Raw genomic sequence first — 20,754 nt, forward strand, 5'->3', positions numbered from 1 at the left:
TGTTACAACAGCGTGGCTTCGTAAAAAAAAGAGTGCGGGTACTTTCCTGGCCTGCCTGCAGTGCAGACCTGTCTCCCATCGAAAATGTGTGGCGCATTATGAAGCGTAAAATACGACAGCGGAAACCCCGGACTGTTGAACGACTGAAGCTCTACATAAAACAAGAATGGGAAAGAATTCCACATTCAAAGCTTCAACAATTAGTTTCCTCAGTTCCCAAACGTTTATTGAGTGTTGTTAAAAGAAAAGGTGCCCTTTCCCAACTACTTTGGCACGTGTTGCAGCCATGAAATTCTAAGTTAATTGTTATTTGCAAAAAAAAAATTAAGTTTATGAGTGTGAATATCAAATATTTTGTCTTTGTAGTGCATTCAATTGAATATGGGATGAAAAGGATTTGCAAATCATTGTATTTCGTCACTTCCTGTTCATGAGAAAGGACACAAAGAAAAAGGCTCCGCTTCAGGTACCGGAGTTTTTGTTGAGTTTGAAGATTTTGACCATTGAATTGCGATCACAGCCAAAGGAGAGTCACCTGGCATCTTTGACCTGATTTTGGTCAGTTGAGAAGCACTGATATGCTGAGATAAGACCTTCAGTACATCTGTATGTGGATTTAAACTATGGAAAGGATTAAGCAAAGCAATCAAACAATGTACTAATATGATCCACTTCAAGAAACTCTTCATACTTAAAGTGTTTACAAAGTACAAAAAAGAAGAACCATGATAAACATTCTGAATATATTCACCCATTCATTCTTTCATTCTCAAAATAATCTTACTTATCTCATCGTATGGAATAAAACTTACTTCAACAATTATTTATTTTTATTGTGAATACTTATGTAGTATATTGTGAAGACATTGAGAACAGGAAGTGAACAAAAGTTTTAGCAACTGTTATGTAAAAGAAAAGGGGTAGGATTAAATAAACTCTGCTTCTTCCTACTCCTTTTCGAACATGTTGAAAAGAGAAACTGGAAATTGTGATGTATCATGTTGTATGCTTGCATGTTCGAAATAAACTCAAACTCAACGATATTTACATCTGACACAATTTCCCAACTCATATGGAAACGGGGTTTGTATAATACATAATATATAAATAATTACTCATTCTTGTTTTCTATTGTGGACTGTATGTACTAAGTTATATGGCAATCTGAAACGTTTGAAACTGTAGCCATAGGCATACCTTGGGAAAATGTCTCCTCTTTAGTTTTTGGCGTACATTAGGCTGCTAAGCATGCTCTACTTATTTTCACCAGTGTAACCATTGCTCGCGTTGGCTGTAGTTTATTTTAGTCTTCTACAGTTCTGATAGTACTGAAAACAACCCTATGATTGCCATTAGTTGTGATATTGTACACAGGCATGACGTACTTCTTCCTCAAAATAGCCTAATTTCTGTGTAAAATGTGTTGGTTAGAGATTGTTATTGACAAAACGTTTGTCTACTCAGCTATTATGGTCCCAGCACCTCAACTCCCAGTAAGAAGCAGTGGAAGTTTGAAGTTCCTTGGAGTAGCCTAGTCGATCAAGCTGGATTTGGCTGTGTATCTGGCAACCTCAGTCAGGGAGAGGGGGAGGGGACTATAGAATTTTGACAGTGATTGCAGTACCATTTCTGTCCAGATTATTGCATTTGGCTCCTTATAAAAAATACAATGCGACCTCTTCATGAGTTTAAAACCAGCAGTGTTGTTTACTATTGCGCTATGGAAATGACAGCACACAACTGTGACATTAGCGGATGAGGACAAGCCATTACTCTCCATGTACACCCTGAAGACAGAGTTTTCAGCTCTTCTCCCTGGCTGGCATTTTCAAACGTGTGTATTTCTAAGGACAAAAGTATGCGTTGACGTGTAGACAAGATGCAAAAACACATAAAAAAGTATGCATTCTTAATGTATCTGTGTTCATGTAGACAGGGTCTTACGCAGAGCCTGTGCGCTGTGCAGCACATAAACCTGCCATTCACCTCAACAGAGCATGCTACATGGTATGAAAACATGGATGCATTACTGACTATCAAAAGCAACGCCGTGGTTGAAGAGACGGCAGGGATCATCTGGGAAGATGTCTATGGATGTTCTCATTCATTCAGGTCATTGTATTCTCAAAGTATGTAACTGTACTGTTTAGATTGTCAGTTGCGATCGATAAAATGCCCTGAAAATCATCTGGGGAGGCTTCAGCAACTTCGGTAGTTGGCTTGGGCAGGTATTCAACTACCTGTGGTTGTATCTACTGATGGCTGCAAGGAATGTGACATTGCTGATACGTAGTGATCAAAGATGCCAACATTCACTGTTATGGAAGGCGGAGTATGAGATCCTAACCCTTCTCATGGAGGAGGCGTCTGCATCTTCTTAAGATTGGTTAAGACAAAGAGAAGTTCAACTTCACACGGATGTGCACTTCCCCCTTTTTTTCCTGTTGAGACGCGACATCACGGTGACATACTTCTTGAACATTGACTTTCAATTCCTCTTCTCATGCTCTTAAGAGCTGCTATAAAGTACAATAACAGCATTTACTATTTTCAATTGGGAGAGTTTTTAACAATCAGCAATTATATGGGTCCTGTTTTACTGCAGTAGCTCCTAGCCTAGATCATATCAATCTGTTGTGCAACTGCCCAACTTTTGTATAAAGAATTATCGGTTTGTTGATTCGTCTTTATTTGTGATATACCTACTAGTTGGCCAGATCAACCTGGGGAAAATGAGGTGGGTACTGTGGAGGGCCTACATTGGTACAATTGGAACTGAGTAGATACTTAGAAAAAAGGCGTTAGGAAAAATTACCTTCTATCTATGGAGTTAGCATCTCTAGAATCAAAGACAGCAGTACTGAGAGATAAACAGTCGGCATTTTCCTCTCCCCATCATTCCAAAAATCATATTCCCTTCACTACAAGATTCAAACTCCCAGTAAACCATTTCTTAACATCCACTATCAGTGTTTAAGTTGCCTTGAATTTTTGCCCTTTTTGAATTTTTTAGCATATGACCATGGTCAATGTTTTGAGGGTTTTGCATTTTTACAATTGGGGGTTGACGTACAGATGAAAGGTAGTGAGACACCAGGCGAGTTTCGTTGACACCAGCTCAAGTTTGGGCTCTGACATCTGTAAAACTGAGAGCTGGGCCTGGGGTTTTCTTGGGATCCAACACTTTGTTTACATATTTTACCAGGAAGATCAAGAGCCTGGTTTACTAGAGATCTAAATACCACTCGCTAAACAGCTTATGCAATCTATAAAATAACGTAAACTATTAGTGGTCATATTGTGTGCGATCCCCTAACATTGCATGTGCAATTGAAAATTGGTGCAGACCACCTTACTTATTGTACATGAGGATTTTGCGTGTACAATACGGGGCATCACCAGAGACACTTTCCTTTACTGTACATCCATATCATCATGCTCCTACCTGTGGCAGTATTCTATGGTGTCAAACAAGCAGGAGACATCTACTATTTTTTCTGGGAATTTTAGAAGCAGTCGAGCAGTGCATCGACATTGACACCACATAAAACCCATCTCATTTACACTAAGTCAGTAATAATTTATAAACACATGATAATAAATTATAAAATGCGGTTTTATAGCATACAATAATATGAGAGGTACATATAGGGCTTACACCTGGAGAATGCATTTAGCATTTGGCTTGTTAGCTTCAGTTGCTACTAAACTGGCAAATTTAGTAGCAATTTGCCTTTTTTACTGCTGAAGGTGCATTGAAGGGAGGCTGCACTACTGTGCTCAAAATGCAAAAAATGTATACTTCAAGAAGTTTTTATCATATAGGACATATGTTAATAACATATATTCTATTTAAAAACGAATTTCATTGAAAAATTATTAAATGACAGAAAAAACCTACTCAGTGGCCTAGTGGTTAGAGCAGGGGTGTCAAATTCATTTTAGATCGGGGACCACATGGAGAAAAATCTACTCCCAACTGGGCTGGACTGGTAAAATCCCTGCACGATAACTTAAAAATAAAGACACCTTCAGATTGTTTTTTGTGTTTAAAAATAGAAGAAGCACATTCTGAAAATGTACAAATCATAATGTTGTTGTTTTTTTACACTTGAATGTTGCGGTTAATAGTGTACTATCTTTATTTGTCGTTATTTATATTTTCTGAATGAATGATGTGATAATGTTCATCAGTCAACTCAATGGTGTTCATTTTCAATCTATCAAGATAAAAAAATATCAAAATCAAATTACAGTATGCCATGTATGTAGTTTGATCATTTTCCTCGATTGATGTACTAACATCATGTGATTTATTTTGTACATATGTACCATCATCTACAGCAGGGGTCGCCAACCTTTAACACTAAAAGAGCCATTTTGACCCGTTTCACAAAATAAAGATAACTATGGGAGCCACAAGACTCTTTTGAAATTCAAAATGAAATAACACAGCGTACTAGGTTTTTTTGGCTTTGTGCTATGTATTAACCAGGGGTCTCAGACACGCGGCCCGCACCTTAATATGAAAATGTAATATTAGTGCGACCTGCAAGTTTTATTTGAATGCCGCTTGACAAAATCACATTTGCCGACTATCTCAATTTTTCCGGGAAACTACCTAGTTTCAGAGCAATCTTTCTTTCGATTGTCTGCTGGTTTTCACACAAACAACGATAATAAGGGTGTGTTATAATGACAATGCGTTTAGCGCCCTCCACAACCGTATCAAACAGCTTACCAGCCCATTCGCATATTGTATGAGGCTTCTGCAGGCCCACATAAGCGACTGCAAGGCATACTTACTCAACAGCCATACAGGTCACACTGAGGGTTGTGATATAAACAACTTTAGCACTCTTACTAATATGCGCCACACTGTGAACCCACACCAAACAAGAATGACAAACGCATTCCGGGAGAACATCCGCACTGTAACACATTATAAACGCAACATAACAAATACCCAGAATCCCATGCATCCCTGACTCTTCCTGGCTCCATTATACACCCCCGCTAGCACCAAACCCTGTCCCCCCAACCCCGCCCACCTCAACCGACACACTGAGGGGCGGTGGTGGTAATGGGGGTGTATAATGGAGCCCGGAAGAGTCAGGGATTCATGGGATTCTGGGTATTTGTTATGTTGCGTTTATAATGTGTTACAGTGCGGATGTTCTCCCGAAATGTGTTTGTCATTCTTGTTTGGTGTGGGTTTACGGTGTGGCGCATATTAGTAAGAGTGTTAAAGTTGTTTATATCACAACCCTCAGTGTAACCTGTATGGCTGTTGAACAACTATGCAACTATTAAAACGGACGCTACGACATGGTCGAGAGGACGTTTAAGGCATTGCCATCACGGCACGGCCTCAACATTGTTGGCTGGGCGAAAATCTCAGAAGGTTATCCTGGGGAAATTTCTGGGAGAGGCAATGAAATTTGGAAAACCTCCCGGTAAAATGGGGGTGTTGGCAAGTATGCAGCTGAGCCACATCAGAGTGATCCAAGAGCCGCATGCGGGTCTGGAGCCACGGGTTGCCGACCCCTGATCTACAGAGATACAAATAATTGCTATTGCAACATCCAGTAGACACATGTAGAAGAGCTGTTTCTTTCATTCAAAAATTTCAGGTTAATTTGTATACTTAGCAAACTCATCCCGCGGGCTGGATAAAGCCTGTTTAACCTATTGCCGTACGTTTGACACCCCTGGGTTAGAGTGTCCACCCTGAGATCGGTAGTAGGTTGTGAGGTCAAACCAAAGAGTCATACCAAAGACTATGAAAATGAGACCCATTACCTCCCTGCTTGGCACTCAGCATCAAGGGTTGGAATTGGGGGTTAAATCACCAAAAATTATTCACGGGCACGGCCACCGCTGCTGCCCACTGCACCCCTCACCTCCCAGAGGGTGAACAAGGGGATGGGTCAAACGAAGAGGACAAATTTCACCAAACCTAGTGTGTGTGTAACAATCATTGGTACTTTAACTTTAACTTAACTTAAATGCATCATTTGAATTTGTTGCAATCAGCCCCACATGTTATCCAGCTGCTATGAAATTATAAAAGGATGTTGCTGAATAGACAATGTGTCTAATGGTTTTTATTTCTGACCGTCCAAATATGTTGAAATTTACACGTAGGGACTATTCTCTATTATGTGTCTTTGTAGCCCGAGAATTCCTCTCATCATTTTGCGTGTCCTTTTCAAACGTGCTAAATAAAATGCAAAGTCGTGTTCCCAAAATGGTGTTGCGTTGATAAATCACATTGATCTCCCAGTATTGTGGCCGTTTTAATGATCAGCATATATTCTTCATACTAATGAAGACATAGACACAAAACAGATTACATGCCTTAGTCTGCTAACCCAACAGAAGCAATCCACTTTGCACACATTTAGTAGTTTAGCTTTGCATATGCTATCAAGTTTAAACATGTTTTAGTACGCGCAAACCTTTAGTAAATCAGGCCCCAAGTGTTCCTAAAGAGGGTTTTAAAGGTGTGCCTTGTCCTTGGCACAATTGCGGACAGTGACATCTGCTAGCGTTCATTCCTGGGCTCGGGATCTTTCTGTGTGGAGTTTGCATGTTGTCCCCGTGAATGCGTGGGTTCCCTCCGGGTATTCCGGCATCCTCCCACTTCCAAAGACATGCACCTGGGGATAGGTTGATTGGCAACACTAAATTGGCCCTAGTGTGTGAATCTGAATATTGTCTGTCTATCTGTGTTGGCCCTGCGATCAGGTGGCGACTTGTCCAGGGTGTACATCGCCTTCCGCCCGATTGTAGCTGAGATAGGCACCAGCGCCCCCCGCGACCCCAAAGGGAATAAGCGGTAGAAAATAGATGGATGGATGGACCTCTGCTAGCCAAAGGCTGGTCTTCACTGTGACGCCATTAACACTTTCTGTTACTCATCTAATGTACCGTGTGGGGAATGGGGCCCACTACCAAAACACAAGTTCTTTGCCCAAACATCTGGTTACAAATAACCTCATGTAATTTAATCACAATATAACAGCAGTCATTTTTGCTGTTTTAATGATATAAGTCATTGTAAAGTCGTTTTTTTAATAATCTAAAAAGTGAACTACACAGCTGTCATCATACAGTAACGAAACATTCTTGACAACACTTACTGACTGCAGGTGCAATGCCTCCCACGCTGCCTGGTCCAGGTATATTTCCTGCCACTGCAGCCGCCTGAGCAGCGGCAGCCGCCTGCGCAGTTGCTGCCTGCTGCTGCATCTGTCTGTGGCACTGCCGCAGGTCAAACACCTAAGCACAGCACAAACATCTTACATTATGACCATACACTCAACATATATAGAAATACTTTACAGAAGCTCCTCGTATTTTTGGGATTGAGCATTCATGATCCCGCAAATGTACATGTTTTTGGTTAAAAAAATTATCTTGCAATTATTTTTCTACTAAAAAACATAAAAAATCTGCAAAAAACCCATCTATTCACACTAAAACAGTAATAATTTATAAACATGATAATAAATCATAAAATGTGGTTTTATAGCAAACAATAATATGAGAGGTACATTTAGGGCTTACAACTGGAGAATGCATTTAGCATTTTGCTTGTTAGCTTCAGTTGCTACTAAACTGGCAAATGAAGAAATATAAAGTTCTAGTAAAGGACTCTAACATACAAACTTCGTTTCCATATGAGTTGGGAAATTGTGTTAAATGTAAATATAAACGGAATACAATGATTTGCAAATCATTTTCAACTCATATTCGGTTGAATATGCTACAAAGACAACATATTTGATGTTCAAACTGATTAACATTTTTTTTTTTTGCAAATAATCATTAACTTTAGAATTTGAAGCCAGCAACACTTGACAAAGATGTTTGGAAAGGTGGCAAAAAATACTGATTAAGTTGAGGAATGCTCATCAAACACTTAGTTGAAACATCCCACAGGTGTCCAGGCTATTTGGGAACAGTTGGGTGCCATGATTGGCTATAAAAGCAGCTTCCATGAAATGCTAAGTAATTCACAAAAAAGGATGAGGTGAGGCTCACCACTTTGTAACAAATTGTCGAACAGTTTTAGAAATTTAGGGATTTTACCATCTACGGTCAGTAAAATCATCAAAAAGTTCAGAGAATCTGGAGAAATCACTGCACATAAGCGATGATATTACGGACTTTTGATCCCTCAGGCGGTACTGCATCAAAAGCCGACATCAGTGTGTAAAGGATATCACCACATGGGCTCAGGAAAACTTCATAAAACCACTGCCAGTAACTACAGTTGGTCGCTACACCTGTAAGTGCAAGTTAAAACTCTACTATGCAAAGCCAAACCCATTTATCAACAATATCTTGAAACGCCGCCGGCTTGGCTGGGCCCGAGCTCAACTAAGATAGACTGATGCAAAGTGGAAAGGTGATCTGTGGTCTGACGAGTCCACATTTCAAATTATATTTGGAAACAGAAGACGTGGTGTCCTCCAGAACAAAGAGGAAAATAACCATTTGGATTGTTATAGGCGCAAAGTTCAAAAGCCAGCATCTGTGATGGTATGGGGGTGTATTAGTGCCCAAGGCATGGGTAACTTACACATATGTGAAGGCACCATTAATGCTGAAAGGTCCATACAGGTTTTGGAGCAACATATGTTGTCATCCAAGCAACGTTATCATGGACGCTCCTGCTTATTTCAGCACAACAAGTGTTAGAACAGTGTGACTTCGTAAAAAAAGAGTGCGGGTACTTTCCGGGCCTGCCTGCAGTCCGGGTCTGTCTCCCATTGAAAACGTGTGGCGCATTATGAAGCGTAAAATACGACAGCGGAGACTCCGAACTGTTGAACGACTGAAGCTGTACATGAAACAAGAATGGGAAAGAATTCCACTTTCAAAGCTTCAACAATTAGTTTCCTCAGTTCCCAAACGTTTATTGAGTGTTGTTGAAAGAAAAGGTGATGTAACATAGTGGTGAACATGTCCTTTCCCAACTACTTTGGCATGTGTTGCAGCCATGAAATTCTAAGTTAATTATTATTTGCAAAAAAAAAATTAAGTTTATGAGTTTGAACATCAAATATCTGGTCTTTGTAGTGCATTTAATTGAATATGGGTTGAAAAGGATTTGCAAATCATTGTATTCCGTTTATATTTACATCTAACACAATTTCCCAACTCACATGGAAACGGGGTTTGTACTAATTTCAACAATTTTATTGCAAATAATAATCCGTAATAGGAGAACATTTTTATTCGGCTGATTTTTCGATAACCAAAGAAAGCACATTACTGTACACCAGTGGTTTACAAACTTTTTTTCAGCAAGTACCTCCTCAGAAAAAACTTGGCTCTACAAGTATGACCTTATGACCAACATTAAAGTACAGTGGCCTAGTAGGCCTAAGTTTTTATTAAAAACAAGGCGGAGGTTTTATTCAACATGTATACTTAATATTATTGGCCACTGTAACATGACAAAGTTTTTGAACAGTATCATTGTGTTTAAATATTTAATTAGGTGATTCTTTGCCAAACCACAAGATGGAGACCGCATACCACAGTCTGAGAATGACTGCTGTACGCAATTAAAAAGGCAGATATGTTCATACAGTAACATTTTAAAATTATTGTATTCATATCATTTTGAAAATATATACAGTATATACCGTATTTATTTATTTTTTTCCTGAGGGATCTCCCTGGAATGAATCAATAAAGTACTATCTATCTATCTATCTATCTATCTATCTATCTATCTATCTATCTATCTATCTATCTATCTCCTGCAGTGGTTATCAATTGGATGATTCAAATTCAAATACTATTGGTAATCAGATAATAATTAGCTATTGATATTTACAAACCACACAATGAGTTGCTGGCACCAGTATCTGCATATAATCAGCTTATTATCAAAATTGATTACAACAACTTCAAACACTTTCTAAGTTAAGTTAATTCATTTAAAAACTGTGATTCTTAAAACAGAAACAAAAAGTGCAAGAATGTGCATTGTTATACTGATACTAAACTATCTGCCTCTCACGCGGCACCCTGACAATTAAACACGGTTTACTAGTTTACATACTGGTATATTGTAGGCAAGGAATACTGTATGTCCAGACTTCAGGTAAACATACTTTTGTCATGACGAGGGGGTTTTCGCAACTTACTGCGAGGATTATTCTCCCAGGATGCAAACAGACTTTTCCGGACCAGGGAAGCAGGTAGGAACATATTTAATTTCCAAAAACTCAAAAGGGTACAAAATAACAGAAAACAACCTAGAGGTGAGCGTGCCTATCGCACGCGGAAGCTTAGGCAAAAAACTTAGGACATGAAATATGAAACTAAAGACATGAAAACTTCACTAAACTGTGGCTTGAAACAAATAGCATGAACTATGGAATCGCATGAATATAAGCATGAAACTATGGCATGAACAGGGCATCAAACCATGGCTTGAACAGAGCAATGTCGCCAGAGCGACTAACTGGCAACGACAGGCTTAAATAAGTCTCTTGATTAGAGACAGGTGTGACCCGAATGCAAGAGGCAGGTGAAAATCATAAGTCGTCTTAGAAACTAAAATAAACAAGGGTGCACAAAAACAGGAACTAATGAAAATAACAAAAAACTCCTGTCGTCTGGCAGAGTCTCCTGTCAGAGAGAGTTTCAATTCACACCTCCGGGAGAACTTTGAACATGTCACGAGGGAGGTGCGGGACATTGAGTCCGAGTGGACCATGTTCCGAACCTCTATTGTCGAGGCGGCTGATTGGAGCTGTGGCCGCAAGGTTGTTGGTGCCTGTCGTGGCGGTAATCCCAGAACCCGTTGGTGGACACCAGCAGTGAGGGATCCCGTCAAGCTGAAGAAGGAGTCCTATCGGGTTCTTTTGGCTCATAGGACTCCGGAGGCAGTGGACGGGTACCGACGGGCCAAGCGGTGTGCAGCTTTAGCGGTCGCGGAGGCAAAAACTCGGACATGGGAAGAGTTCGGGGAAGCCATGGAAAACGACTTCCGGACGGCTACGAAGCGATTCTGGACCACCATACGGCGCCTCAGGAAGGGGAAGCAGTGCACTATCAACACCGTGTATGGTGCGGATGGTGTTCTGCTGACTTCGACTGCGGATGTTGTGGATCGGTGGAGGGAATACTTCGAAGACCTCCTCAATCCCACCAACACGTCTTTCTTTGAGGAAGCGGTGCCTGGGGAATCTGTAGTGGACTCTCCTATTTCTGGGGCTGAGGTCGCTGAGGTAGTTAAAAAGCTCCTCGGCGGCAAGGCCCCGGGGGTGGATGAGATCCGCCCGGAGTTCCTTAAGGCTCTGGATGCTGTGGGGCTGTCTTGGTTGACAAGACTCTGCAGCATCGCGTGGACATCGGGGGCGGTACCTCTGGATTGGCAGACCGGGGTGGTGGTCCCTCTCTTTAAGAAGGGGGACCGGAGGGTGTGTTCCAACTATCGTGGGATCACACTCCTCAGCCTTCCCGGTAAGGTTTATTCAGGTGTACTGGAGAGGAGGCTTCGCCGGATAGTCGAACCTCGGATTCAGGAGGAACAGTGTGGTTTTCGTCCTGGTCGTGGAACTGTGGACCAGCTCTATACTCTCGGCAGGGTTCTTGAGGGTGCATGGGAGTTTGCCCAACCAGTCTACATGTGCTTTGTGGACTTGGAGAAGGCATTCGACCGTGTCCCTCGGGAAGTCCTGTGGGGAGTGCTCAGAGAGTATGGGGTATCGGAATGTCTTATTGTGGCAGTCCGCTCCCTGTATGATCAGTGTCAGAGCTTGGTCCGCATTGCTGGCAGTAAGTCGGACACGTTTCCAGTGAAGGTTGGACTCCGCCAAGGCTGTCCTTTGTCACCGATTCTGTTCATAACTTTTATGGACAGAATTTCTAGGCGCAGTCAAGGCGTTGAGGGGTTCCGGTTTGGTGGCCACGGGATTAGGTCTCTGCTTTTTGCAGATGATGTAGTCCTGATGGCTTCATCTGGCCGGGATCTTCAGCTCTCACTGGATCGGTTCGCAGCCGAGTGTGAAGCGACCGGAATGAGAATCAGCACCTCCAAGTCCGAGTCCATGGTTCTCGCCCGGAAAAGGGTGGAGTGCCATCTCCGGGTTGGGGAGGAGACCCTGCCCCAAGTGGAGGAGTTCAAGTACCTAGGAGTCTTGTTCACGAGTGGGGGAAGAGTGGATCGTGAGATCGACAGGCGGATCGGTGCGGCGTCTTCAGTAATGCGGACGTTGTATCGATCCGTTGTGGTGAAGGAGCTGAGCCGGAAGGCAAAGCTCTCAATTTACCGGTCGATCTACGTTCCCATCCTCACCTATGGTCATGAGCTTTGGGTCATGACCGAAAGGATAAGATCACGGGTACAAGCGGCCGAAATGAGTTTCCTCCGCCGGGTGGCGGGGCTCTCCCTTAGAGATAGGGTGAGAAGCTCTGCCATCCGGGAGGAGCTCAACGTAAAGCCGCTGCTCCTCCACATCGAGAGGAGCCAGATGAGGTGGTTCGGGCATCTGGTCAGGATGCCACCCGAACGCCTCCCTAGGGATGTGTTTAGGGCACGTCCAGCTGGTAGGAGGCCACGGGGAAGACCCAGGACACGTTGGAAAGACTATGTCTCCCGGCTGGCCTGGGAACGCCTCGGGATCCCCCGGGAAGAGCTAGACGAAGTGGCTGGAGATAGGGAAGTCTGGGCTTCCCTGCTTAGGCTGCTGCCCCCGCGACCCGACCTCGGATAAGCGGAAGATGATGGATGGATGGATGGATGATCCAGACCACAGATCATGACAACTTTGTGGCCACAGCTACCAGATGACTATGTAAAACAGGCATTGTGCTGCAACGCATTACTTTTGATGTAACTAATAAGAAATCTTACAATACAATGACCTCTAATGACGATAGTTGCACATGTGCTGCCCTAGATGTTTGTGGCGTTACATATCAGCGTATCACATGGTGTGTGACAAAAAGTATGTTGTTAACAAAGGAGAAGAAAACAAATGTGTGCATAAAACGGTGTCTCAGTGCACATGTTGAATTCCAACCTTGATGTAGGCTCCAGGATAGATCTTGTGCACGGCATCACCTGGTGCCCGGCCTGCTTCCCTATCAAGATAGTAGCTCTGTACGAACACAGCGTGGTCACTCATACACCGCATCCACACATCGCCTTCGCCACGACACTCCAGCTGCACCCCTTTACCGATGTGTAAACTGTAACAAGCAGGAAGGAAAACAATGTGTTAAGCTAAAGAGAACATTTATTTAATCAACAAACCATCCTGATAATAAAAAGCACCAAACATTTTTAATTATGCACACACCGGGCTCTCTCACTGGCATCTGTGCGATGAACGTTACTCAGCTGGCCTAGGCAGAAGCGGTCGCCTCCCGATGGATCCACATAACCATCCACCGTCACAACAGGGCAGCTGGACGGCACCTTGAACATCTCACCCACCTGAACGTCCATTTCAAAGTAGGAGATGGAACACCAAAACTCTGGTCCTGCACAGACATTAAAACAAGCCTTGAAAGAAACAATTATGTCACTGGCTGCTAATGATAGAATAGGGTAGTACTTAGAGGTAGTACTAAAACTGTTAACACGGACCACCAGTACAAGAAAGGACAGAGCAGGCTGTACTTCCTCAGGAGACTGCACTCCTTCAACATCTGCAAAAAAACTCCTGTGGATGTGCTACCAGTCTGTGGTTGCCAGTGTTCTGTTCTACATGGTAGTGTGCTGGGGGGGCAGTACATCTAAGAAGGACAGCTCCAGACTTGAGAAACTGATCAGGCGGGCCGGTTGTACAATGGGAATGAAACTGGACTCACTGGTGAGGGTGGCAGAGAAGAGGACTGTGGACAAACTAGTGAGCATCCTGGATGATGCCAGTCACCCTCTGCATAGCGTTATCAGTAGCCAGAGGAGCCTGTTCAGTGCTAGACTGCTTCATCCCAAGTGCAGGACTAATAGACTCAAGAACTCCTTTGTCCCACACGCCATTAGACTGTACAACTCCTCTCTGGGACGGGGGGCAGGGGGTACTAGGATGACAGGGGATGCAAAACATTAACAGTGCAATACGTTTTCATAACATGGTCACTACTGCCTACTTTGTCTTGTTATATTCTTATTTTACTGTTATATTGTTATTCCCATTGTTTTTATTCTTTTTGTAATATTTCTCTATTTTGTTTCCTTTTAAACCCCCATTATTTACTTTTTACTTTTTTCTTTAAATTGATCTCAACTCTGTACACTGCTGCTGGAATTTTAATTTTCCTGAAGGAACTCTCCTGAGGGAATCAATAAAGTACTATCTATCTATCTATCTATCCATCTATCTAAAGAGTAAAATAAAATGACATTTTCAGCACAGGCCCTTTCGAGAGCAGACATATACTGTAGGGTAGACAGTACAGGAATGCTGATGGGTTGCCACTAAGGCGACGTACCGTAAAAGGTGGAAAAAGGTGGACGCGGGGGAGGAGGATGAGTGAAAATAAAAAGTCAAATCAAGACTTGCACCTGTACACGTTACAACACTGAAACCACAAGACTTGCAGTTGGATAATGATATGGAGCTATCAATCCATCAAATCTTTCCGTGAACGGGGCGGGTGAGGTTCCTGTATTGAGTCAAATTAAGCCGCAAGCTCCACCCCTGAATAATAATGCCAGGAACATGAACTTAGCCATTGAGTTTTGTGAAAAGGTTCCTATAGAACCTGGGATGTCACATGCAGCAGCTGGTTATAAAGCCTGGTTTAGTCTTACCAAATATAGTGAAAACTGCATCAAGGGTCCCCAACCTTTTTTCCACCAGGGACCGGTATAATGTATGTATTATTTTCAGGAACCAGCTTTCCACGTGTGGCAGAAAATAACAGCAAAAAAATTAGCATGAAAAATCAACTCACAAGAGACAGTCTTCGGCACGTTGATGGCATAGACTATATAGCAGTGTTTCTTAAAGGCCTACTAAAACCCACTACTACCGACCACGCAGTCTGATAGTTTATATATCAATGATGAAATCTTATCATTGCAACACATGCCAATATGGCCGGGTTAACTTACTAAAGTGCAATTTCAAATTTCGCTCCAAAAAATCCTGCTGAAAACGTCTCGGTATGATGACGCCTGCGCGTGATGTCACGGATTGTAGAGGACATTTTGTGTCAGCATCGTGCCCAGCTATTATGTCGTTTGTTTTCATCGCAAAATTCCACAGTATTCTGGACACTTGTGTTGGTTAATCTTTTGCAATTTGTTCAATGAACAATGGGGACATCAAAGAAGAAAGCTGTAGGTGGGAAGCGGTGTATATCAACACAAACACAGCCGGTGTTTCATTGTTTACATTCCCGAAAGATGACAGTCAAGCTTTACTATGGAACAGATATGTCAAGCGAACACGGTTGGATTGGAGCAAACACACAAAGTACAATGTATTATGCAGCGATCATTTCGAAAAATAAGTAACATTTTACCAATCTGTATTCTGAAGGCGATCTATGTCGTGTGCTACTCCAGCATCAATATCAGCAGCGTCCTCCTGACCGTAACCGTCAAAGCGGTATGGCTCTATCCCTTATTGCTGTTGGGCCTGGCCGAGTGGTCCTGCCACCCCCACGGCTGCCACGGCGCCTCTCACAGCATCTTCCCTATCTGAATCGCTCCCACTGACCCTCTAGTCTTTTTTTTTTCCTCTTTTTTTTTTTCCTAGTCCTTCACTCTCGCTTTCCTCATCAACAAATCTTTCATCCTCGCTCAAATTAATGGGGAAATCGTCGCTTTCTCAGTCCGAATCGCTCTCGTTGCTGGTGGCCATGATTGTAAACAATGTTCAGATGTGAGGAGCTCCACAACCCGTGACGTCACGCGCATTACGTCTGCTACTTTCGGTACAGGCAAGGCTTTTTTATCAGCACCAAAAGTTGCGAACTTTATCGTCGATGTTCTCTACTAATTCCTTTCAGCAAAAATATGGGAATATCGCGAAATGATCAAGTATGACACAGAGAATGGAGCTGCTATCCCTGTTTAAATAAGAAAATCGCATTTCAGTAGGCTTTTAACCATGCCGTTCGGCTGCGAGTGCCCCTTAGAATGTAATCTATTTGTTTTTTAGCTGTGGTAGGCCGCGGCGGTACTTAGTTGTAATTACAATATAAAACAAACAGAAGAAGTCTGGCGCTAATGTCATAGAGAAATTTCTTAAGTTCAAACATTTTGAATAAAGTGGTGAAGCTGTATTTTCATTTGCACTTTAATTTTATTGACATTTAGTTAAGAAACATATTTATTATTATTTTAGCTTATTTATTTTAGCGCTATATAAATCTAATCCATTATTATAATAATACATATTGTACATGTGTATAATATGTATTTGTATGTATATGGTTTATTTGATAAGTACTTCTTCTAATCAGCCTGACCTGAGCCTAAGGTTTGTTTATCAAATTAATAATAATCTTTGTGATTGACACATGCTTTTATTTCAATTGACAAGGTGGTAAACTGTAAGTAGGTTACATATAATATTTTAATGTGACCAAAATCAAGAGTAAGATTACTCATTCAGTGTTACTATTGGAGCGGTAGCTAGCACGGTGTAGGAGGAGTTAGTGCGTCTGCCTCACAATACGAAGGTCCTGAGTAGTCCTGGGTTCTATCCCGGGCTCGGGATCTTTCTGTGTGGAGTTTGCTTGTTGTCCCCGTGACTGCGTGGGTTCCCTACGGGTACTGCGGCTTCCTCCCACTTCCAAAGACATGCACCTGGGGATAGGTTGATTGGCAACACTAAATTGGCCCTGGTGTGTAAATGTGAGTGTGAATGTTGTCTGTCTATCTGTGTTGGCTCTGCGATGAAGTGGCAACTTGTCCAGGGTGTACGCCGCCTTCCACCCGATAGCTGAGATAGGCACTAGCGTCCCCCGCGACCCCAAAGGGAATAAGCGGTAGTAAATGGATGGATAGCTAAAAGGTTTAGCACCGAGGTCAAAAATGTTCTGGCACATTAACATTTTATATGTTCATTAATGTGCATTGTCCTATGTTCTATTACAAATGGTGACTTCTTATCAGGAGTTGTAATACACATCCATACACAAGCTATTGTGGTTTTTAGTAGGACAGGCAACAATTAAGTTGTAGAAAATGCGGTAGTTTATAAATTACTTCATGTTTTTGTGCGGCAAATGCGCGTCATGGACCAGAGGTTGGGGACCACTTGACTACATCACACTTGCCACCTGCGCCCTGCAGAGATGGCAGGTACAGCTTGGCTTACCAGCCAACAAACTCTACAATAGCTACCTAGTCTGGTGGAATTCCACAGTCCTCATGCTCCAACGCGGTATATATCGGATCATGAAACCAAGCTTCCACAAATCACTCGCCATGAAAGCGTCACAGTGGCAACTGGTGTAATAGCTTGAAAGCCAGACTCCGGCAGGATTTTAAACAACTTTTGAGCCACACTTACGAAGTGGAAGGAGAGCTAAAAATAATTGCACTGCAAACGAAGAGATCCGTGAGTATTTGCAAACAACGCAAATTCCCAGCATGCAAAACAAGCTGAAGTGGTAGGAAAAGAATGAAGGCAGATTCCCACTTTCGCCTTTGCAGTGTTAAAGCAAACCACAGCCACAAATGCAGATCAAAACAGTCTGTCAACACATTAACACATTCACCCACCGCCCTGCACATTTTGCCCGAAACGAAGCTTAGGAAGCTTATAAAGCCTCTCCGTTAGTGTCAGCACACACTTTCATGGAGCCCAAGAAATATTATAAATTTTTTAATAGACCAGATATTATAAAATGTACACACAAACGTCTGCTGCTGCAAGAAATAAAATAACACTTGTAAGTCAATAACTTCATGTTCTGTTGTTAAATAAGGTCTAAAAACATGAAATAATGTTGCACACTTTTTATGACACAGACCAAATGGTTTTACGGTCCACACACGCAGAAGGCTGAATTTTTAAAACGCTTTACCCTGGCTGGCGTTTTCAAAAATCTCACTTTTTTTTAAGGATAGATGTATACTTGAAATTCCAGACTATAAGCCGTTACTTTGTTCTTATCCTTTGAACCCTGTAGCTTATAAAACGGTGCGGCTAATTTATTGATTACGTTTCGCAGACAGCCATAATGCAACTAGTTTTCATCGTAAACACGCACACACTAAACTTATGTGTTATTGTTTGTGCTACGGCGCCATCTTTTGGAAGAGTTTGCTCACTGCAAGTACAGCAGGGGTGCCCACAAATTTTTTTCAAATGACCAAGTCGAGGTGATTTACTTCATCTTCGCACGCACACGCACACACACAAAACAGACACTTTTTTGATAACATGTTAAAGGTGTTCAACACATATAGATTCCTTTCTTTCATGAAAACAAGTATATACGTTGGTGTATTACCTGAAGTTTTAGAACAACATTTCTCAACGAGCTATTGCAAGGAATTTAGGGATTTTACGATCTACGGTCTGTAAAATCATCAAAAAGTTCAGAGAATCTGGAGAAATCACTGCACGTAAGCGATGATATTACGGAATTTTGATCCCTCAGGCGGTACTGCATCAAAAGCCGACATCAGTGTGTAAAGGATATCACCACATGGGGTCAGGAACACTTCATAAAACCACTGCCAGTAACTACAGTTGGTCGCTACATCTGTAAGTGCAAGTTAAAACTCTACTATGCAAGCCAAACCCATTTATCAACAATATCCTGAAACACCGCCGGCTTGGCTGGGCCCGAGCTCACCTAACATGGACTGATGCAAAGCGGAAAGGTGTTCTGTGGTCTGAAGAGTCCACAATTTAAATTATATTTGGAAACAGAGGACGTGGTGTCCTCCAGAACAAAGAGGAAAATAACCATTTGGATTGTTATAGGGGCAAAGTTCAAAAGCCAGCATCTGTGATGGTATGGGAGTGTATTAGTGCCCAAGGCATGGGTAACTTACACATCTGAGAAGGCACCATTGATGCTGAAAGGTCCATACAGGTTTTGGAGCAACATATGTTGTCATCCAAGCAACGTTATCATGGATGCCCCTGCTTATTTCAGCAAGACAAGTGTTACAACAGCGTGGCTTCAGAAAAAAAGAGTGCGGGTACTTTCCGGGCCCGCCTGCAGTCCAGGCCTGTCTCCCATCGAAAATGTCTAGCGCATTACGAAGCGTAAAATACGACAGCGGAAACCCAGGACTGTTGAACGACTGAAGCTCTACATAAAGCAAGAATGAGAAAGACTTCCACTTTCAAAGTTTCAACAATTAGTTTCCTCAGTTCCCAAACGTTTATTGAGTGCTGTTAAAAGAAAAGGTGATGTAACACAGTGGTGAACATGCCCTTTCCCAACTACTTTGGCACGTGTTGCAGCCATGAAATTTTAAGTTAATTATTATTTGCAAAAAAAATAAAGTTTATGAGTCTGAACATGAAATATCTTGTTTTTGTAGTGCATTCAATTGAATATGGGTTGAAAAGGATTTGCAAATCATTGTATTCCGTTTCTATTTATATCTAACACAATTTCCCAACTCGTATGGAAACGGGGTTTCTTTGATGCGCTTCCTTATGCAAATATAAGGAAGCGCATCTGTCAACGAGATACTTCTGCCAACAGAATCGCCACACTTCTGTTGTTGGTCATTTGTCATTTATCGTCGTCGGAGATAATTTCCGCCGTGTGGGAATATTTTCATCATATATCGGAAAAAAAGGTATTTGTGTTCATTTTCTTGTCTTTTCATCCTGTTCTCTCAAAGTTTCCGCTTGATCTTTTAGTAGGGGTGTAACGGTACGTGTATTTGTATTGAACCATTTTGGTAAGGGGGTTTCGGTTCGGTACGGGGGTGTTCCGAAGCTAAAGTCTTAACAAGCTGCTTTGCTTCTTCTGTCTCTGTCTCAGCACCCAGCATTGTCCCACCCACACAACCATCTGATTGGTTACATTAAAAAGCGGTAACAGCCAATCAACAGTGCGTATTCAGAGCGCAAGTAAAAAAAATAATAAAAAAAATTCCCAGTCCACAAGCATCCTCATTCACAACACGTTCTCTTCGCTTTCCATGTTATGATACATGTTCACATTTTTTATTGACTGTATCTAAAAGAGATAAAAATACATTTTTAGTTAAACGAAGATATGAAATAATCCTAAATTAAATACAATGACTTGGTTTAAACTATTTTATATACTAACTAGGTCATAAAATCAGTGTCAGTTGAGTCGGCCCATAGGTTGCCTGTAGGGATTTGTAATGTCCAGCAGATGTCGGTATTTAGTGACCCAGTATCGATATAGTATCAATACAGTTTTGCAATGTGTCGAAACGCTTCATGACGCCTCATCAACCCATCACTAGTGTGCGCTTCTGCCCCATCGCATTTTGTTATCCCTTTTTTGATTAATTAAATGTTTTCCTTTTTGTAATTCAACCTTGCTTCACGTCTCTGCATCCTGGGGTCAACCCCTTGATCAAGACCCCAACATTTGTATTGTTCAAGATTCACAAATTCCTCAAAATTCACCAAGACGTCACCGTGGAGTTTTTGGATCTGTTTAGCTGATTGGAGAGCTAGCTTTTGAAGCTTGTGGGTCTATGACGATAAATGTTGTTTTGTTTAATTAGCCGTTTTACTGCTGTGTTAAAGACACTGTTTGGAAACAATTAAGGTAAGTAAATACATTTACAAAATCTTCCTG

At 41.9% G+C, this 20,754-nt stretch overlaps 1 protein-coding gene across 2 annotated transcripts in view; it reads right to left on the bottom strand.

The window, feature by feature from the left end:
- smad10a (SMAD family member 10a) overlaps window positions 1-20,754 on the bottom strand; it is an 88,108-nt gene that overhangs the window by 13,456 nt on the left and 53,898 nt on the right. For both annotated transcript variants that reach the window (XM_061908356.1, XM_061908357.1), the window contains exons 10-12: window positions 13,335-13,518; window positions 13,056-13,224; window positions 7,146-7,284 (exon numbers count right to left, since the gene is read on the bottom strand). In XM_061908356.1, the coding sequence (XP_061764340.1) occupies window positions 7,146-7,284; window positions 13,056-13,224; window positions 13,335-13,518 (492 nt within the window). The remainder of the gene's footprint in view (window positions 1-7,145; window positions 7,285-13,055; window positions 13,225-13,334; window positions 13,519-20,754) is intronic.

The sequence above is a fragment of the Nerophis ophidion genome, linkage group LG08 (assembly GCF_033978795.1).
Source record: "Nerophis ophidion isolate RoL-2023_Sa linkage group LG08, RoL_Noph_v1.0, whole genome shotgun sequence".
Taxonomy (NCBI): domain Eukaryota; kingdom Metazoa; phylum Chordata; class Actinopteri; order Syngnathiformes; family Syngnathidae; genus Nerophis; species Nerophis ophidion.